General features: G+C 37.0%; 1 protein-coding gene across 1 annotated transcript in view; it reads left to right on the forward strand.

Annotated features, from left to right (window-relative positions):
- The first annotated feature begins 3400 nt into the window (after window positions 1-3400).
- HIBADH (3-hydroxyisobutyrate dehydrogenase) overlaps window positions 3401-15828 on the forward strand; it is a 77352-nt gene continuing 64924 nt past the window's right edge. The window contains exons 1-3 of the mRNA XM_008632022.2: window positions 3401-3582; window positions 7985-8094; window positions 9675-9796. Of these exons, the coding sequence (XP_008630244.1) occupies window positions 3436-3582; window positions 7985-8094; window positions 9675-9796 (379 nt within the window). The 5' untranslated portion in view covers window positions 3401-3435. The remainder of the gene's footprint in view (window positions 3583-7984; window positions 8095-9674; window positions 9797-15828) is intronic.

Raw genomic sequence — 15828 nt, forward strand, 5'->3', positions numbered from 1 at the left:
TAACAGAAAGTGGTCTCTGATTCATGAACTGAGACAAAAAAATCAACAGAGACAGACAAAAGGAGAAATAATAGAATACAACACACAAAACTTAATAGTACTGGTCAGCAAGTTGTCTTGTATTACAGCCTAACTGTTGCCATGCCTTTCTGGGGGTATTGCAAAGTGACAGTTTTTAAGGGAAACCTTATAGTAGAAGAATGTTCATTTCATGGATATTTACCTTGTGAAAAGCTTGCCTTAGAGGCACAACAGGAGTGCATGTTGGCAATAGGCACGTCACTGCAATCTAATTACCAGCTGAAGTCTTAAGATGTCATGAAGACTGTCAAGACAGTCATGAAAAGGCATCAAAGCAAAGCAGTCTTACGTGACATTGTAGAGAAAAAGCAGGCAGACTGCAGAGAAGGAGTGATGGAAAGTAGCATGGGCAAAATGTCCTTTTCAATTCCCAGCATGAAGATCAAGGCAAGATTATGTCTGTTGAGACAGGTGACAAGGTTCTGAAGCAGCTGAGATCTCAGATGTGATGGATGAATCAGTGAGATTTAAGCAGATCATGGATGGGTCTTTGAGGCTGTTGTGAGCGACAGGCATCACTGCTGGTGACAGAACTGATAGCAGAAAAAGGTATCAAGAAAGTTTTCTGAAGGTGTTCAGTTTGAGGTGATGGTTAGATGTCTGTGAGATGGTGTGAGAAAAGAAGAAATCAGGATAAAGGTCAGGAGTCTACAAAAATGAGCCTAGATATGGTAGTCAGAATTATTCTTCTGGTACGGTTACTTGGAATTCACAGAAACAAAGAAAACCGAGGTTTGGAAGCAAGGCTTCCAAAAGACTTAAATATTTAAGGGAAGATTAGGTTGCTCATAGTGTTCTAAGGTTGCTACAAAGATGGAGGTTCCACAACTTCTCTACATTGCCTGTTAGCTTGCAGAACCTTTTTTCCACATCAGGGATGCTTTTCTTATTTCCAACCAGAATTTCCTTTCCTGCCGCTTTTGGCCATTGCCCCATGTCCTATTGTTGTGCACATCTGTGAAGAGTTCAGCTTCATTTGCTCTGTAACTCTTCTTCCCTCCCAATCCATAGGTGGTAGAAGACTGCAGCCTTTGCTTCTCCAAGCTCAGCAAAGACAGTTCTCTTAGCCTCTGACATAGACCATATTCTCCTGCTCTGTGGTCATATTACTTGATGTTTGCTGGGCTGTCTGCAGTTTGATCTCTTGTGTATTTGCTCTGTAGAGAATGACTGGTTTCTTTGACTTCTTGGGTCTGCTCTTGCTCATGTAGTTCAGAATGTCATTAACCTCTTACTGCAAGAATGCACTACTGACTCACGCTCAACTTCCAGTCAATGGGAATCCACAGGTTCTGCAGAGCTGCCACCTGTCTAGCCAGTCAGCAGCCTGCAATGACATCCTCTGCCCCAAGTACAGGACATGGTATTTGTCTTTGTTGAACTGCTTGAGGCCCATTTCCATTTCTCCAGTCTTTCTGAATGGTAGCCTTGCCCAGCCCTTTTTCAGCCATTCCCCCCAGTTTGGTGTCACACGTGGTGTTGCTGAGGGTGCTTATGTTCAATCATCAGTCACTGATGAACCTTTTAAACAGCTCTAGTACTGACCCATGAGGAACATCATGTGTAACTAGACTGTTGCAAGTCTTTGAACTACTTATCACTGTTTTTTAAGCTCAATGCTCCAGACAGTATTTCTTCCTTCAGGCAGTTTTGCAGTCCAGTCCATACTTTCTTCATTTGGCTACTGGGATACGAGAGGAGGCTGTTCTGAAAGCTTTACTGAAGTCAAAGTAAATAAGATCTACTGGTATTAAGGGCTAGAGAAAGAAAAGATGCTTAAAACCAGGGCCTGAAGCTCCTCAGGAAGTGGGAAGCTTTGGACTAACTAAAGGAGCGATTTTAGATAAGTGCAAGTGAGGGACTGGGGAAGACTGACTCATAGAAACAATGAGAAGAAGACTCCAAGATGATTGTTATGGCTGATGATGCTGGTTTAGGCTCTTTGTTCATTTGTTCCCTAGTTTTGACATGTAGCACTTCTTAAAAAAGCAATGGGCTCTTTTCCTGACTTATCTCAGTTTTCACTAAGCATTTTCCCAGTGCAGATTTATTTTAAATTGTGCTACTTCTCTAGCTATGTAATTGCTGTAGGCATCTGTGGAAACTGTCTCAGACCAAAGTTCTCTCAACAAACCTGATTTATTAAATGTGGCACATCCAAAACAGTGTTGCAGATGAAAGAGCATGACCATTGCTGGCTAAGAAGGAGCTTAAAGTTATAAAGACTTTAAAATGATTAATCAAGTGTTATTGGCCTAGAGAGGATTCTTTGCTAAGCATTGAGACCTCTTAGAGTCTCGATGCAGCTCAGGCACATTTTCTGTATGTGTACTTCAGAGCCACAGTATTTCTGTAGTTAGTTAGCCTTGTTTCTGTCCGCTTAGTTGACATATACTTTAGTGTTTATTCTGCATAACTTTTTCCTTTGTCATAAAGGAGAAAGTATTTAACGTAATTGGCAAAGAAATCTAGTCACTGTCAAATTGTGCTGCCTTTGGATTAGGAGTGTTCAGAGTGATGAGATAGTGATTGCAGTAGATGAATGCCTGCAATGCTGCTCCTGTCCAGAATTTGATGCTCACTAACTACTGGGAGGAGGTAACTGACTGAAACTGTAGTGTTTTCCACAGGTTGTAGGTTAGGCTTTATAGTTCTGTCTTGGTATTATGGTAAATTGAATACAGAGGTTATTCATGCAAAGACGTCGTAATTATTTTTTTTTAATACTATATTTTGTTCTGGTTTTCAGTATTTGAACTATGATTGCATGGCTCAAAGGATTTGCCATGATTTAGTATGGAGACTTTTCATCTTTAGGTTAGTGACTTGTATCTGATTGCAGGATCAGAAGAATCTGTGAGGGGCTGCATGAATTAAAGTGGCAGCCTCAGTCCATTTCTAGAGAACACATGCTATATCCCATGCCTGCAAGCAAAGTTGCCAGTAAAGAGTCTAAAATATATATAAAATTGGACTTTGCATATCTGGTTTAGAATTTAGACACGTAATAAAACATAGACAATCCTGCATATTTTAAATGTGCATTTGAGCTCTTCTCAGATCTTAGTTTTAGTACTGTATTTTTTGAAACACCCACATTTTCCTAATTACAATAATTTTCTTTGACATTTAGAAAAATCATTGTGGGATTGTATTTGTGGCCCAATGTGAGCTATAATTTATGGTTTACATTATGTAAAATAGGATTCACATTTCCACTGTTTTTAAGCATAAAGCTGTTTAAATAATTGACAACAGATTACATGGTAGCTTTTATTACATCATTGTTGTACGTTAGTCTAAAATGCAAATATATTGATCTTTACTGTTTTGAAATTAGTGTGTTCTAGGACTATGGCTTCCAAAACCCCAGTTGGATTCATTGGGCTGGGTAACATGGGAAATCCAATGGCAAAAAACCTGGTAAAACATGGATATCCAGTTATTGCGTATGATGTCTTCCCAGAAGCTTGCAAAGAATTTCAGGACTTGGGTGCTCAGGTATAGTAATAAACTTTCTTTATTCCAAAAATGACTCTGTGTGTTGAATGGTTCCTGCATGCAATGCAAGTAAATCATCTGGGTTTTTTTCTTGGTTAAGATCGCAGTCAGAACTGAAACAGCACAATGAATACAATCTGAATCTGTGAGGTTTCAGTTAGAGCAAAGGTATGCTTCTGTCCCAGGTAATTTTCCTGCTGTTTGCCAGAACTGCTACCTTGTCAAACTTCTCTAGCTGTCTTTTCCCCCCCACTTTTTATGAGAGTAGGTTGATGGCCTGTTCTTTCACCTCCTCCTTTCTCCTGCTTCCTTCTCCCCCAGGTCTAGATGGCCAATGGGCTGCTTTTCACCTGGTTCCTACTTTGACCTTTTCAGGTTAAATGACCCTAGCTAAAAGTTCCTGCTGGCATAGCTGTAAGGGTTATAGGGACATATGAATGCTTTCCTGCTGCTTCAACGTGCAGTCCTCAGGGGCAGGGGAAAAATCTAATTATTTAAGTCCTTATTCTCTTGGAGGTGAGGAAGGATATGGTGAGAGAAGACGAAGGAATGAAAAGGAAAAAGGAGGGAAGGAAATTGATTACATTAAGGAGCTTTACCTTCCTGCAATATACCCTGCAAAATCTTGGCCCTGTTCCAGCCAGTCCCACTGCTTTTCTTAATCTGTTAATACCCCCAGAATCCCATTCAGGCTCTCAGGTGGTTGTGTCATTTCTACATGTCTGTAACACATTTGAATGGTTTTGACATACTTCAAAGCTGTCACAATTTAGACAGTTGTAAGCAATGGATATGTGCTTGAAACACAGAAAAAATGAGTGCAGTGCAAAAATAATCCTCTCATGTAACAAGGTAGGGGATAGAAGGGACTCTTCCAGCAGTGGCAAGGGAATTATAGGTAGATCTAGACAGAGGAAATGTGTGCCTTGAAAGTCTAAACTGTTAGAGCTAATTGCAGCTGTTTTAAATAATGAGGTAACATCAAGATTCCTAGAAGATAAAATGATTCCACACACCTGTTAGTAATTAATTGCAGCTCCCCTTGAATAATTACAGAATCTTGGCCTTAAGTGGGAAAGTAGGCTTTTCAGCTGCTTCTCCTAGCTACTGTTCTTGTTTTGTTAAAGCAGCCAAGACCCTCAGGCATGAACTGGACCTGTCTTAAGTAAGACTCAGCAAATGGGAGAGACTGTTGGTTGTATTTTTAATTTGTGTTCTGCAGTGGGATCTCTTTGCTGCGGCTGCCCACGTTGATAGCTTTTTGTCTTTGTAATAGAATCCTTGGCATTCACTGCAAGACTTAACATGTGATAATAAAAGTGAACTGTAATGCCTTTAAAAATAAAGTCAAAAGTATGTTTTAAGATCATAAATCACTAAGAGAATACATGGGTAGGCTTAGATACAAATAAAACGCACTTAAAGAAAATATGTGAACATAACTTCCTCTTCTTGATCTATAGGTGTAAATCCTACTCCAACACTTTCTTCAGGAGTTGAAAACTTGTGGGTCCATGGGGCCTTGTAGAAACTGCTGTAGAAGGAACATTGGGCTCTAAGGGCTGCTTTCTCTTTGGTCTGGCTGTAAGGGTAAAACCATCAGGAGTGTTACAGGGGTGAAATGACCCCAAGAGACAGTAAACCTAGTCAAATGTCCGTTGTTTAAGGCCAGCGCTACTACCAAGGTATATGGCGGATGTGGGATGTTTGGCCATAAATCTGCACAATCTGTGATTCCACTTTCTTCAGCCACTGAAGCAAACAACTGGGAGGTGGTACATGTCAGAAAGCGGCCACCCGCCTGCTAATGGTGAACAGTAAGAGGAAAACTGGCTGAGCATGAGCGTATGGAACCTCTTGGGGTGAAGCTTGGAGAAAGTTGGAAGGCTACAAACAAGGGAGACTATTGAGCAGTGCTGTGAGTGAATAGGCTGCCTCTACACGTTACTTACTGTCTTTACCTTTTGTCATTAATTATCACTTTTTGCTTCACACAGTGGAGTGTCATACATATATGCTTCAGTTTACAGGTCTTTGTATCTAAATCCTATCTCAGATTTAGAAGATTGAGAGTGTTATTGGAGTCATATGGTGCATAAAGCATCATAAAAATAGTGTACAGTAAGAATGGCATTTCAGGCAAACAATAATTAATTTACTTACTGTAAATATAAGTAAAAAAATAGGGAAGCTGTTTGGAACAAATACAAGCAGATGCACACACATATTGAAGGGCAGAACCAACTACCAGCGGTATGAGGAAAAGTCTCTCCTATCCAGTTGCATGCTGCAAAAGTTTGCTTGAACTAAAAAAAGTATCAGAACATGTACAGATCTTGGTGGGCTGCTACTCTGAGCTAGTATGGTCTATGTTGGTAATCAACAATTAGTATTTGGTCTGTTTTTTAAAGTTACGCACATATTCTTAATGATTTCAAATGCTTAATGTTTTATAATAGATTTCAAATCATTCAGATTTGTTTCTGAGACACAAAGTCCCAAATAAAAAAGTTTTATATGCTGCTTATTGAACCAGGTAGGTAGATTATTTCAGGCAATATCATTCATATTTGTTAACAGCACCAAAAGGCCAAGAGTGACTATTCCTACTTTTAATTCCCACTTTGTTTTGCTACTTACTTCAAGGTAGCAGAAAGATTTTCCTTTGTATGGTTGTAAAAGTACTGTCCCAGTCTGTGTACATTTTAAATCTCATTTTCTTCATGTAAAAGGCATGTTAGTATTTTGAAAGACACGGATAGAATAAATGAATTTCCGTGTAGATGACTATGGTACTGTGTCTTCTTTGCACCTGTGTTGCTTAAGAATTGTTTAACACTGTAACCAAAACCCAGCTGTCTTCTGTCCATGTAGCCAAGTAGAAATTTGAGGCTGATGTGCTATTTCTGTTGTGTGTCCAGTACAGTATGTTTTTCAGCTTCTGGTTGAAAGATGCAAATGGGCCACTGAGTCTTCAGCTGATACCCTGCAAACCTCTAAGAATAATGGAGATCATAGTTTCAAATAAGAAGACATATATAAATTCAGGTTCCAATTTCATGCTTCCTCTAATAATACACATTGGGACTGAACCAAACCGGAGATACTCTGAACTAAACCAAAGGTGTCATACTTCTTTTTAAAGAGATAGGCTCTCTGGTCTCCAGGGAGGCAAGTCATAAAATTAACTAATCAGATATAGAAGGTTTGCTGCTTATAATTGCCTCATTTATTCCTGCTAACCTTTGTTCTTTAGACTAGAGCATGTTTCCTTTTGTAATTGTGTGGTATGCCAGATGTTTCGTGCAGTGTTAACTTACTCTTTCAAAACAAAATCTGCCATGTTTCTCAGTCCCATCTATGCCAGTTTCTTTACTTTTTTTTCCCCAAAAGCCTCGTTCAGTGACTATATACAGTCTTCCTTTCTTTTGTTCACAAGTCAAATAAAAATCAAGAAGTTTCTCATGCTGTATCCCAGAAGTTCTTCAAGGCAAAATTTAGCATTTATTACAAATGACTGAAATTAGATTTGATCCTTGTGGGCTAATGATAAAAGAATAAGCTGTATTTTTGTTGCAGTTTCCCCTGGGCTATGAATGTGTTAACAATGCAATTTTGAAGAAATTAATTATTTCAGACCAGTACTGGACAGGAGTCTTAGTGGTAAATGCCTTCCAAGTGAAACTCACTACTTAGCTGTCAATATTTCATTTGTTGTGTATATATCTTAAATACTATACTGCCTGCCTCTGAAAGTTACTTGGGAAAAGTAATATACCTTTCAATTTAGGTATGGTTATTTAACAACTAATACCTAATAATATATTTTGAAAATTTTTCAGATTTTTTTTGTGAAGGAGGCTTGAGCTGATAATTTCCCATTTTAAAAATGCCAATTGTAATATTGTGAGAAACATCAGTTAGTTTATCTGATTTCTTTTAAGGTGAGGCTCAGAGGTGCATTAAGTAATTTCTTCCTTTTTTCCTCAGTCTTCCTCTCTTTCAATGCCATATAGAAGACAAGGAAAACAGTGAGATTTTTGTGATCCTTTCATGTTGTCCCTCCTTAGAAACATTGTAGAGAAATATTTTGTTTAGATGCAGGGTTTGTAGTGAATTGAAGATTCATGAATGGGTTGATGGGATGAAAGCATCCCCCTTGGCAGATATTGTGGAGGAACTTCCATGATAGGAGAACGTTTTCGTTTTTTTTTTTTTTTTTCTGTTACTGGATCCAAATAACCAATATTTTCATTAGGAGAGGAGTTTTTCTTGTGTTTTAATTTTTTACCTAGCTTAGTTGTGACCCGTGAATACTAAAACTGAACTCATCAAACATGTCTGACATTTCTTTTTCAGGAATTGTGTAAGCTTATATTGTTTGGGTTTTTTTCTTTAAAAGGTAACAGAATCCCCAGCAGACGTAGCAGAAAGAGCAGACAGAATTATTACCATGCTGCCTTCTAGTCCCAATGCAAAAGAAGTTTACACAGGAGCAAATGGAATTCTAAAGTAAGATTTTTTTGTAGTTTGGAGAATTTCCACTCATACTCAAGGTTTGTCTGATGATTGCTGTTGTTCTAACTCTTGCTGCCTTCAGGGCACTGAATTCAATATTCTCTGTCCTGTCACTATTGATATTTTTAATTATATGAGTTCTCTTATACAGTGCTTGCTTTTGAATGGCTTTTGGCTAAAGTCTTAATTTTATTTTCAGCAGAATAATGATTTTTGTGCATATCAGGCAACTTAACTATTATCTGTCTTTTCAGTTGCATGGTTCTTTTACCATAATGTAATGTACTACACTCAAGTACAACTATAATATTTGCTGGCAACAATTATTTGCTCAAATACTTTTTTCTTTAACTTGAAATCCTATAAATTAAATGTTCTGAAGAGACGCCATTGTGTCTTATGGTATTGAAGTGTATTACCATAGAATGGCTGACAAGACTTCCTTGGTTTCTATTCTTATTATCTGTTCATTACACAAAAAAACACCTGAAGAGTTTGTTTAATGTGAAACAGTGGTTTCTAACTTTTGTGGAGGGATTTCCACTGAGCCTTAAATCCATAGTCTGCAGAATTCTAATGCTCAGAGTTTTTGAACTTGCCAAGTCAAATCTAAATATAATTTAAAAGTCTGTTCTGGCTACATGTACACTGCTCCTGGCAGGGTGACTAAGGCTACTGGATACCTCTGAGGATCATGTAGGCTCTTACAGCTATCCAGGTTGGTAGGGTAAAGGAAGAAACACATAGAAGACAAAAGTACAGTAGATTATCCAAAAATGATGATGCCTTTTTAGGTTTTGATTGTCCAATATTAAGATTGCTGGTCAGGTGGACTAGAAATCATGATACAGTTCAATAGAAAGAGGGATAAAAATAAACTTTTTTGTTGTGGAGGGCAATAAAAAAGTTCAAATTTTGTAAATTTCAAAAATTTTATTGAATTTTTTAATCAGATATACAACTTTCTGTGATCTACAGTTTGGAATACAGATCTACCTAAATGTACTGGCTATCGGTGGGAAAACATTTTTCTCTATGCTTCACTTAAAATCTTCAGTTGGCTTCTGTGGTTTTGGTTATGGTCTTTATGTAGAATAAATTGTAGAATGATTAAAAGAATGCAATCAGACCATTCTGATAAGAACTGAAGATACTGTATATATTAAAAGAACATTTTATTGTTATATATTAAATCTTAGGCTGTATCAGCAGTTGCTTAGAATGCATCTTAGGTGATCTTTGTATTATATACTACTCAACTTGTATACTGAAAGGTTTTCCTAGTGCATCCTTTTTGTGTAATTCTTTTGTAATTGTGTTTAAGAAGAACATCATTTTTTGTGTTCAGCTTTTATTGGGCTTTGAATGATTCAAAACTGTAGTATACATACTCAGCAGTATAAATACTGAGCAGATCTTGCTCAAAAGGGTTTAAAACTTCACGTTTACTAGAGTATCACAAAATGTCTGCACATTTACCATGCTGAGGGAAGCCAGTGCCATGGTAATAGTTGCAAATATCTTCTCATAATAATAGTAATTATAAAAATAATAATAATAAATCTTTATTTTAGGAAAGTGAAGAAAGGCTCATTGCTAATAGATTCCAGCACTATAGATCCAGCAGTTTCAAAAGAATTAGCCAAAGCTGTTGAAAAAATGGGAGCAGTTTTCATGGATGCCCCAGTTTCTGGAGGTAAGTCTTCATTAGCAGTTTACCTCATATTGGACAAGTTGTCTCTTTGTTTGCAATTTCAGTCACCAATTTGTACCCTTACTGCTATAAGTTGCTTTTCTTTGCTATGTGTACAGTATTCTGTTTTGTTGTTGTTGTTTAATTGCATTACAGATAAGTATGTTATTACAGGAGTATTCTTAGGACTTAGGAGTATGCTTTTGTGTTAGACTTGGAGAAACAGCTTTCTTGGGATATGGTACTGTGGTCCTTTTAATTTAACTTCTTTCATAAAGTTGCATTTTTATGCAGTTATTCACATTCCTTCAGCCTCCATCTGTTTCTTTCTGTTAGGGAAAAACTGGTTGTCATTAAGCAGTTCTGTTGGGTTTTCATTAATTAAAAAGGAGAGAATGAAGTGAGGAATATAGGATTTCTTTATCAAAAGAAAACAGATTTGTCCGGTTTTATAACAGTTGAAGAATGTGGGTGATAATTGTCTATTCTTAAAAGTTGCTAACTACTGATCTCTGAGTATTTAGTCTCTTGTAAGAAATAATATAGAGCAGGAAAGTATTTTCATTTTGTGGACAAAGGAGAGCAGAAACAAAATTAATGTTTTGAAAACAAAAAAATAACTGATAGTTTCTATTGTTGAATTCTTCTCCAAAACACCTAGAATTAGAAGGTGAGGAAACCTCATTTTATGTGGGAAAATCATGAGGTTTTTACAATCCACTCTAAAAATTAATGTAAGGGGAATTTTGAGAATTCTTTATTTTCCTGATGAGTAAAAACTAACAATCTTTTTAGTTTTCAACTGTGAACTAAGGCAGGATTTGACTACACACTAAAAGCCAAAATTTTCATCCAAATTCTATTGTGAACAGAAAATAGGAAGATCTAGGTAGGTGATACTGAAGGATATAATGCAGAAGACAAGATTCTTACTTCTCAGCCAAAATATTAGCCAGGGAGCTAATCAGCCTGGGAAGAAAAACCACAGAAAAAATGTATTGTGGGCAGATGATGTATTTATCTGATTCTTTTTTTAAACACAGCATGGCTTTCTGCTTATCAGTTGGGCAATTCTGATGTACTTCCATGTTGTTTTCTTCAATCCCTTTCTGCCAAATATACTGTTTTCCTGAGGGAATTATTTACCTTTTAGAAATGTCTGTAATCTATTTTTACCTGTAAGTTTTTGCTGTAAGGCTGACTATAACTACAAAGAAAAAAACGAAAAGATAGAGTCTGAAAGAACTTCAGCCGTTTACGGGGTTTTGTTCCTTGAGAAAATGGTAAGGGCAAGACAGTTAATATGATAACATATAGTTGACTAGTATGAATACAGATGGCTTTTTTCATGTTAGTGGTTTATCTGAATACAAATAACTTGGTGGTTAGTGCCAGTTACAGATTTAGGGATATCCTGAATAAGGGGGAAAGAATTGAGACTTAACTTTTCTAGTCCTTAATATGTTTGTGAAGACCAAGGAGTGCTCTGTGCAAATCATGTTTGAAGTGGGCACTTGCTAGAAATGTGGAGAAGTTAAGTCTGTTGGAAAAAAACCTTTAATGTTATGCTTTGTTATTTCCATCTTTCAACACCTAGCACATCAAGTCTTTGGGGTATTTTTGTATGTCCTGACTGCATTGTTGGCCTTCTTACAAAACACTAAATGGAGAAGTATGCTTGGCTCTCTAGAAATTGGCAGGCACTATGCTGTTGCTGTGCAATGCAATAGAGTTGGCAGGCGTTTCAAGGAGAGTGTTTGTGGGACATAGGGAGGAGGAAGAGAAAGCAGCATGCCTGAACTGTCCTCTTTAGAGCTGTCTGTTTACTAGCTGTTATTGGCAGACAACTCCACTTGTGTTTTTAGGTATTTGGGTGTTGCCTGATGTTAGCATTCATCTGCACAGTGAACAAGTTCACAAACTGAATAATATTTTGGAAATTGCTTGGTCTGTAAACCCCGGGGAGAGATAGTAGTGATTTTAATCCTGCCCTGACATTGCAAATGAAGAATCTTTGGGCATAGCATTAGGCCCAGATTTTAGTGGCTTGTTTGCAGCCTTGCCCTCAAAAGATGAATTCTCTTGATCTTTTTCAGATGGGCCTGCATGCCAATTTAGTAGTGCTGTCTTCTTCATATGATTGGCCTACAGCATTTACTTGCAGCTTACAGTCAGGACCCATTAGTAGAAGTTGATGAACCAAGTCACTGTAGTATTATTTTGCAGTCAGTGACTTCAGAAAATACTTCTTATCCCAGTAGTTGCATGCAGATTATGCTGCTAATGCTGTCTAGAGATAGCAATCGCTTTAGCCTGGGATTAGGATCTCTTGCAGGTCCACATGAGAAAGTTGTGTCATGGTTCCCAGTGCTGCCCTGGTTTGTGACCTCTTTGTGAGCATGAGACAAATGAGGAAACATCTTCAAAATCCATGTTTTTTGGTTTGTTTTTTTTTTTAATCTAGACAGGAAATTTATCTCTGTGAAGATTGGATTCTTCATCTTTGTATGTATAAAAGTATTTTAAAGCACACATTATCACAGAAGTATATTTAAAACTGACTTCTGTTGGCACAAGATACTACTGGCTAAGTACAGAATCTAAATTTAGCCTTCAAGAATTGTGTCAAATTTGTCCTCCCACTGATTTCAGTAGAAGTATGATACAGATTCTCACCTTGTAATCCAGAGTAAACTTCACTAGTGGCTTCACTGACACTGCTGTAATAGTTCTGTCTCTTTAACTCAGTATACAAAATAATAACTTCCTAAAGAGCATTGACTGATTTTTTTTTTAATTTCTGATGTGATTCTTTCTTTGTTGTAAGCATTGTTAGTGTTCAGATACAACCTTTTCAACTTTTTTCCCCTTCCACTGACTATTGAAATTGTATCAGCTTCATATCTGCTCAAAATACATTGTACAGCATTCTACTGGGACTTCACAAAATGATGTGACAGCTTGATTTGTTTTTCTGGTTTTGGAGGTATGAAAAAAATGTTTTCAACTCTTTTGTAAATCTGGTTCTTTAAGGTCCGATAATGAAACTTTAGAAGATCTTCCCCTTCACTGTGTCCTTTAGACAAGAGAGTAGTCAGTTAAAAAGTCAGACTGCTAATTGTTAGTAAGAGCTGTCATATAGAGAACTGTAGTCATGCTAAAATGGTAATAAAGAGTAGAATAAAAGATTTTGTTTTTAGAAACTGCGTTGGAGGTGGCTAGAAGAGGTTGTAGTTTCTATTCCAGCTGTCATTTCAAACTGTTTCATCTTACAGTACTGCTTCCATAAACTTCAGCTAATCATTAAGTGATGGAAACAGTATTAATAGTAACACTGACAAGTTAAGACTTCAGGTCACTGTTAATGTAAAGTATAATGTGAGTCCTTGAGGGCTGCGTTGCAGACTTATTCCCTTCATGGCCAGATCTCTACTTAATATGGAGCAAAGGAAAAAAAATGATTAGAAACACTCTGGAGATGTTTTATTTTATTTTATTTTATTTAGCAATAGATTTCATTATTCCAGCTGGTTTGTTTTTCTTTTTTAAAAGGGGCACCTTCCTGAAACAGGAGAAGCAAATTATGTTTCTCTTACTTGAACGTTGAAGGCACATTGTGCTGTGTCTTTTCCAAGGGAAGCAGAAGAGTTAAGACTTTATGCACACTAATGTTTGCAAAGATGATTTGAAAGGCACTTTCAGACTAGACTAAATAATAGGAATTAGGAACAAGTAGTTCAAACATTGCATCTCTTAGCTTGTAAGTTCTGTTGTAATAAAGATGCATAATCAATATCTTTGCCAGAATTAAACTGATTTAATAGACCTGTCTTTGTTGGGGAGCCTTTGTAGAGCTACTTGAACTGGTTTCATTAAGTTGTGTCTGCTTTGTTTCTTTAGCTTTGTGCACCTTTAGAGAACTGCAGTCTTATGACTTTATGGGAGTGGAAGAGTTGGTGGGTTAATTCAATGTTTCTAATTTGAGACATCTATGTGGTTTTTAATAAACACAAAGAATAAAATAAGGAATCTCCTGAATTCAGTGGCGTAGAGGTTTGGTATAGTTTTGGTTTTCTGGTCTGGTAAGGCAGTGATTGGATCTGTTAGGATCTTTGAAACACTATCAAGATGAAGCAGGTTTGTTGATTTCTGTATTTTGATTTTGCCTCTGATTCACAAGTTCTTTTACTCAGAGGTGGCATTAAAAGGCTGAAGACGCTGAGTTGTTCTTCTAATTTGATGTTTATTAATTCTTATCTGTGGCACAGCTGCACGGAGTGTGCCTTCTAAGTTAACAAGGTGGAAAATGTCCCCGAGTTCTAACTTCCAAGGCCATTTAAAGTCCAGACTATCCAATTATGGAATGCCAACTAATTTATTTTTACTTATAACCCAGTAACTATTCATTTATGATCCGCATTGCGGGTTTTTTGAACCGCTACCAGAACAATATCTGAACACCCAAATTTGTGAAGGAGGAGGAAAGAAGAACAAACCCACACCCAAAATCCTCCATCTTGTTACTAAATCCCATAAACCTAATTTTTCTACATCTCTACATATTCCACCCAGTGACATAACAAATTTCTTTTTAATTACACAGCAACAATCTCAGTGCTATCACATAAAAAGGGAAGCCTTTCCCCAGGCCTCAGGTCAAATGCAGTGTGCTTTTGAGGATCATTGCCTGTCAGCACTGAAAGACTGAAATTCTCTGAACCCAGGGTTCCAACATCGGTTCATGAATTTAGAACTAATAATTCTGACCTATCCCCCTCAATGGCAGGTGTTCTTGTTGGTGAGGAAAAACATCTAAAGGCATAGCAGTATTTGCTCCATTATTGTTTCTGGATTTATGTTTTTATGCTGTATTTTTAAAGCCTAAATGTGTGTGCTCAGAATGGCCACAATGTTCTCTGTGTTCCTGGTACTGAGTATAACACTTTTACCTCACTTCCTTTGCTCTTCCTCAGTCACTACATGTTTCATGTAATTTTTTCTTTCCTGACTTGTTTCTTAATTTCTCTGTTTACATTTTTTGCTGAAGGCATTTAATCATACTAATTTTTTGCAAAGTCTGTGATCTAGGGATGGTAGTAGAAATTACAATGTACAGCCTTAATACTAAAGGTAGTGTGAAAAATATCACTGAGTTATTCTGAAATTTAGATGAGGGAAAATAGTGCAGGAAGTAACTGATGACAAAAAAGGGAAGAATCAGGTGAACTGATTTAAGGAAGCTGAAATGAGGATGAAAAAATATTTTGAAATCTGAGATGCTTAAAAAGCTTCTGATTTCTAATAACTTATGTTTTAAATTATATAACAATATTTTTTTGTCAAAATAAAGCTAGTTTAATAGAGCTCTTTTGTTGGAGAGAAGATGGAAAGGACTGAAGATCTTGAGAATCTTACACATTGGTAAAATGCATATTTTGACACAGAGGGGAGGAAATATAAACCCTGTGCAAATATCACTTTGTTGGTAGCAGCTGCTGTTTCAGAAGAGTTAGGTAGTATATTTACTTACGTGCTGACTTTGCAAGGCTCTTTTCTTCTATAAGTCTATTATGCCTTTTGCATTCTCTATAAAATAAAATAAAAGGTAGCAGAAGGTAAGGAAGAATGAACAGATTGTTGAGAGTATCATCTAAAAATGTTCACTGGGGTGGAGACAATTATCCTACAATGACTAAAAGGGTGGAATAAATGATTTTATTAAAGCATATTGTATATTTTGGCAATAAAATTGTGTGTAGTCTGGCCAAATAGTGACCAATGTGCAGAGAAACATATCTGTCTCCATTTATTCGAAGGTGTAAAGATGAGTTATTCAGGCTGGCTCAATGGGATATAACCAGGAATAATAGGCTGGAAATCATTAAGGAAACAAAAATGCGTGCCGTGTCTACCAGGAAAAATGTCCTAACGACATTCTTCATACACTGTGGAATAATTTCCAAAGGAGACAGTCGAAGCCAAGTATCTCAACACACTTTAAACTGTACTGGGCAAAGTGCTAGGAACTATTCTGT

This window comes from Corvus brachyrhynchos, unplaced genomic scaffold (assembly GCF_000691975.1).
Source record: "Corvus brachyrhynchos isolate BGI_N302 unplaced genomic scaffold, ASM69197v1 scaffold53, whole genome shotgun sequence".
In the NCBI taxonomy this organism is placed as follows: domain Eukaryota; kingdom Metazoa; phylum Chordata; class Aves; order Passeriformes; family Corvidae; genus Corvus; species Corvus brachyrhynchos.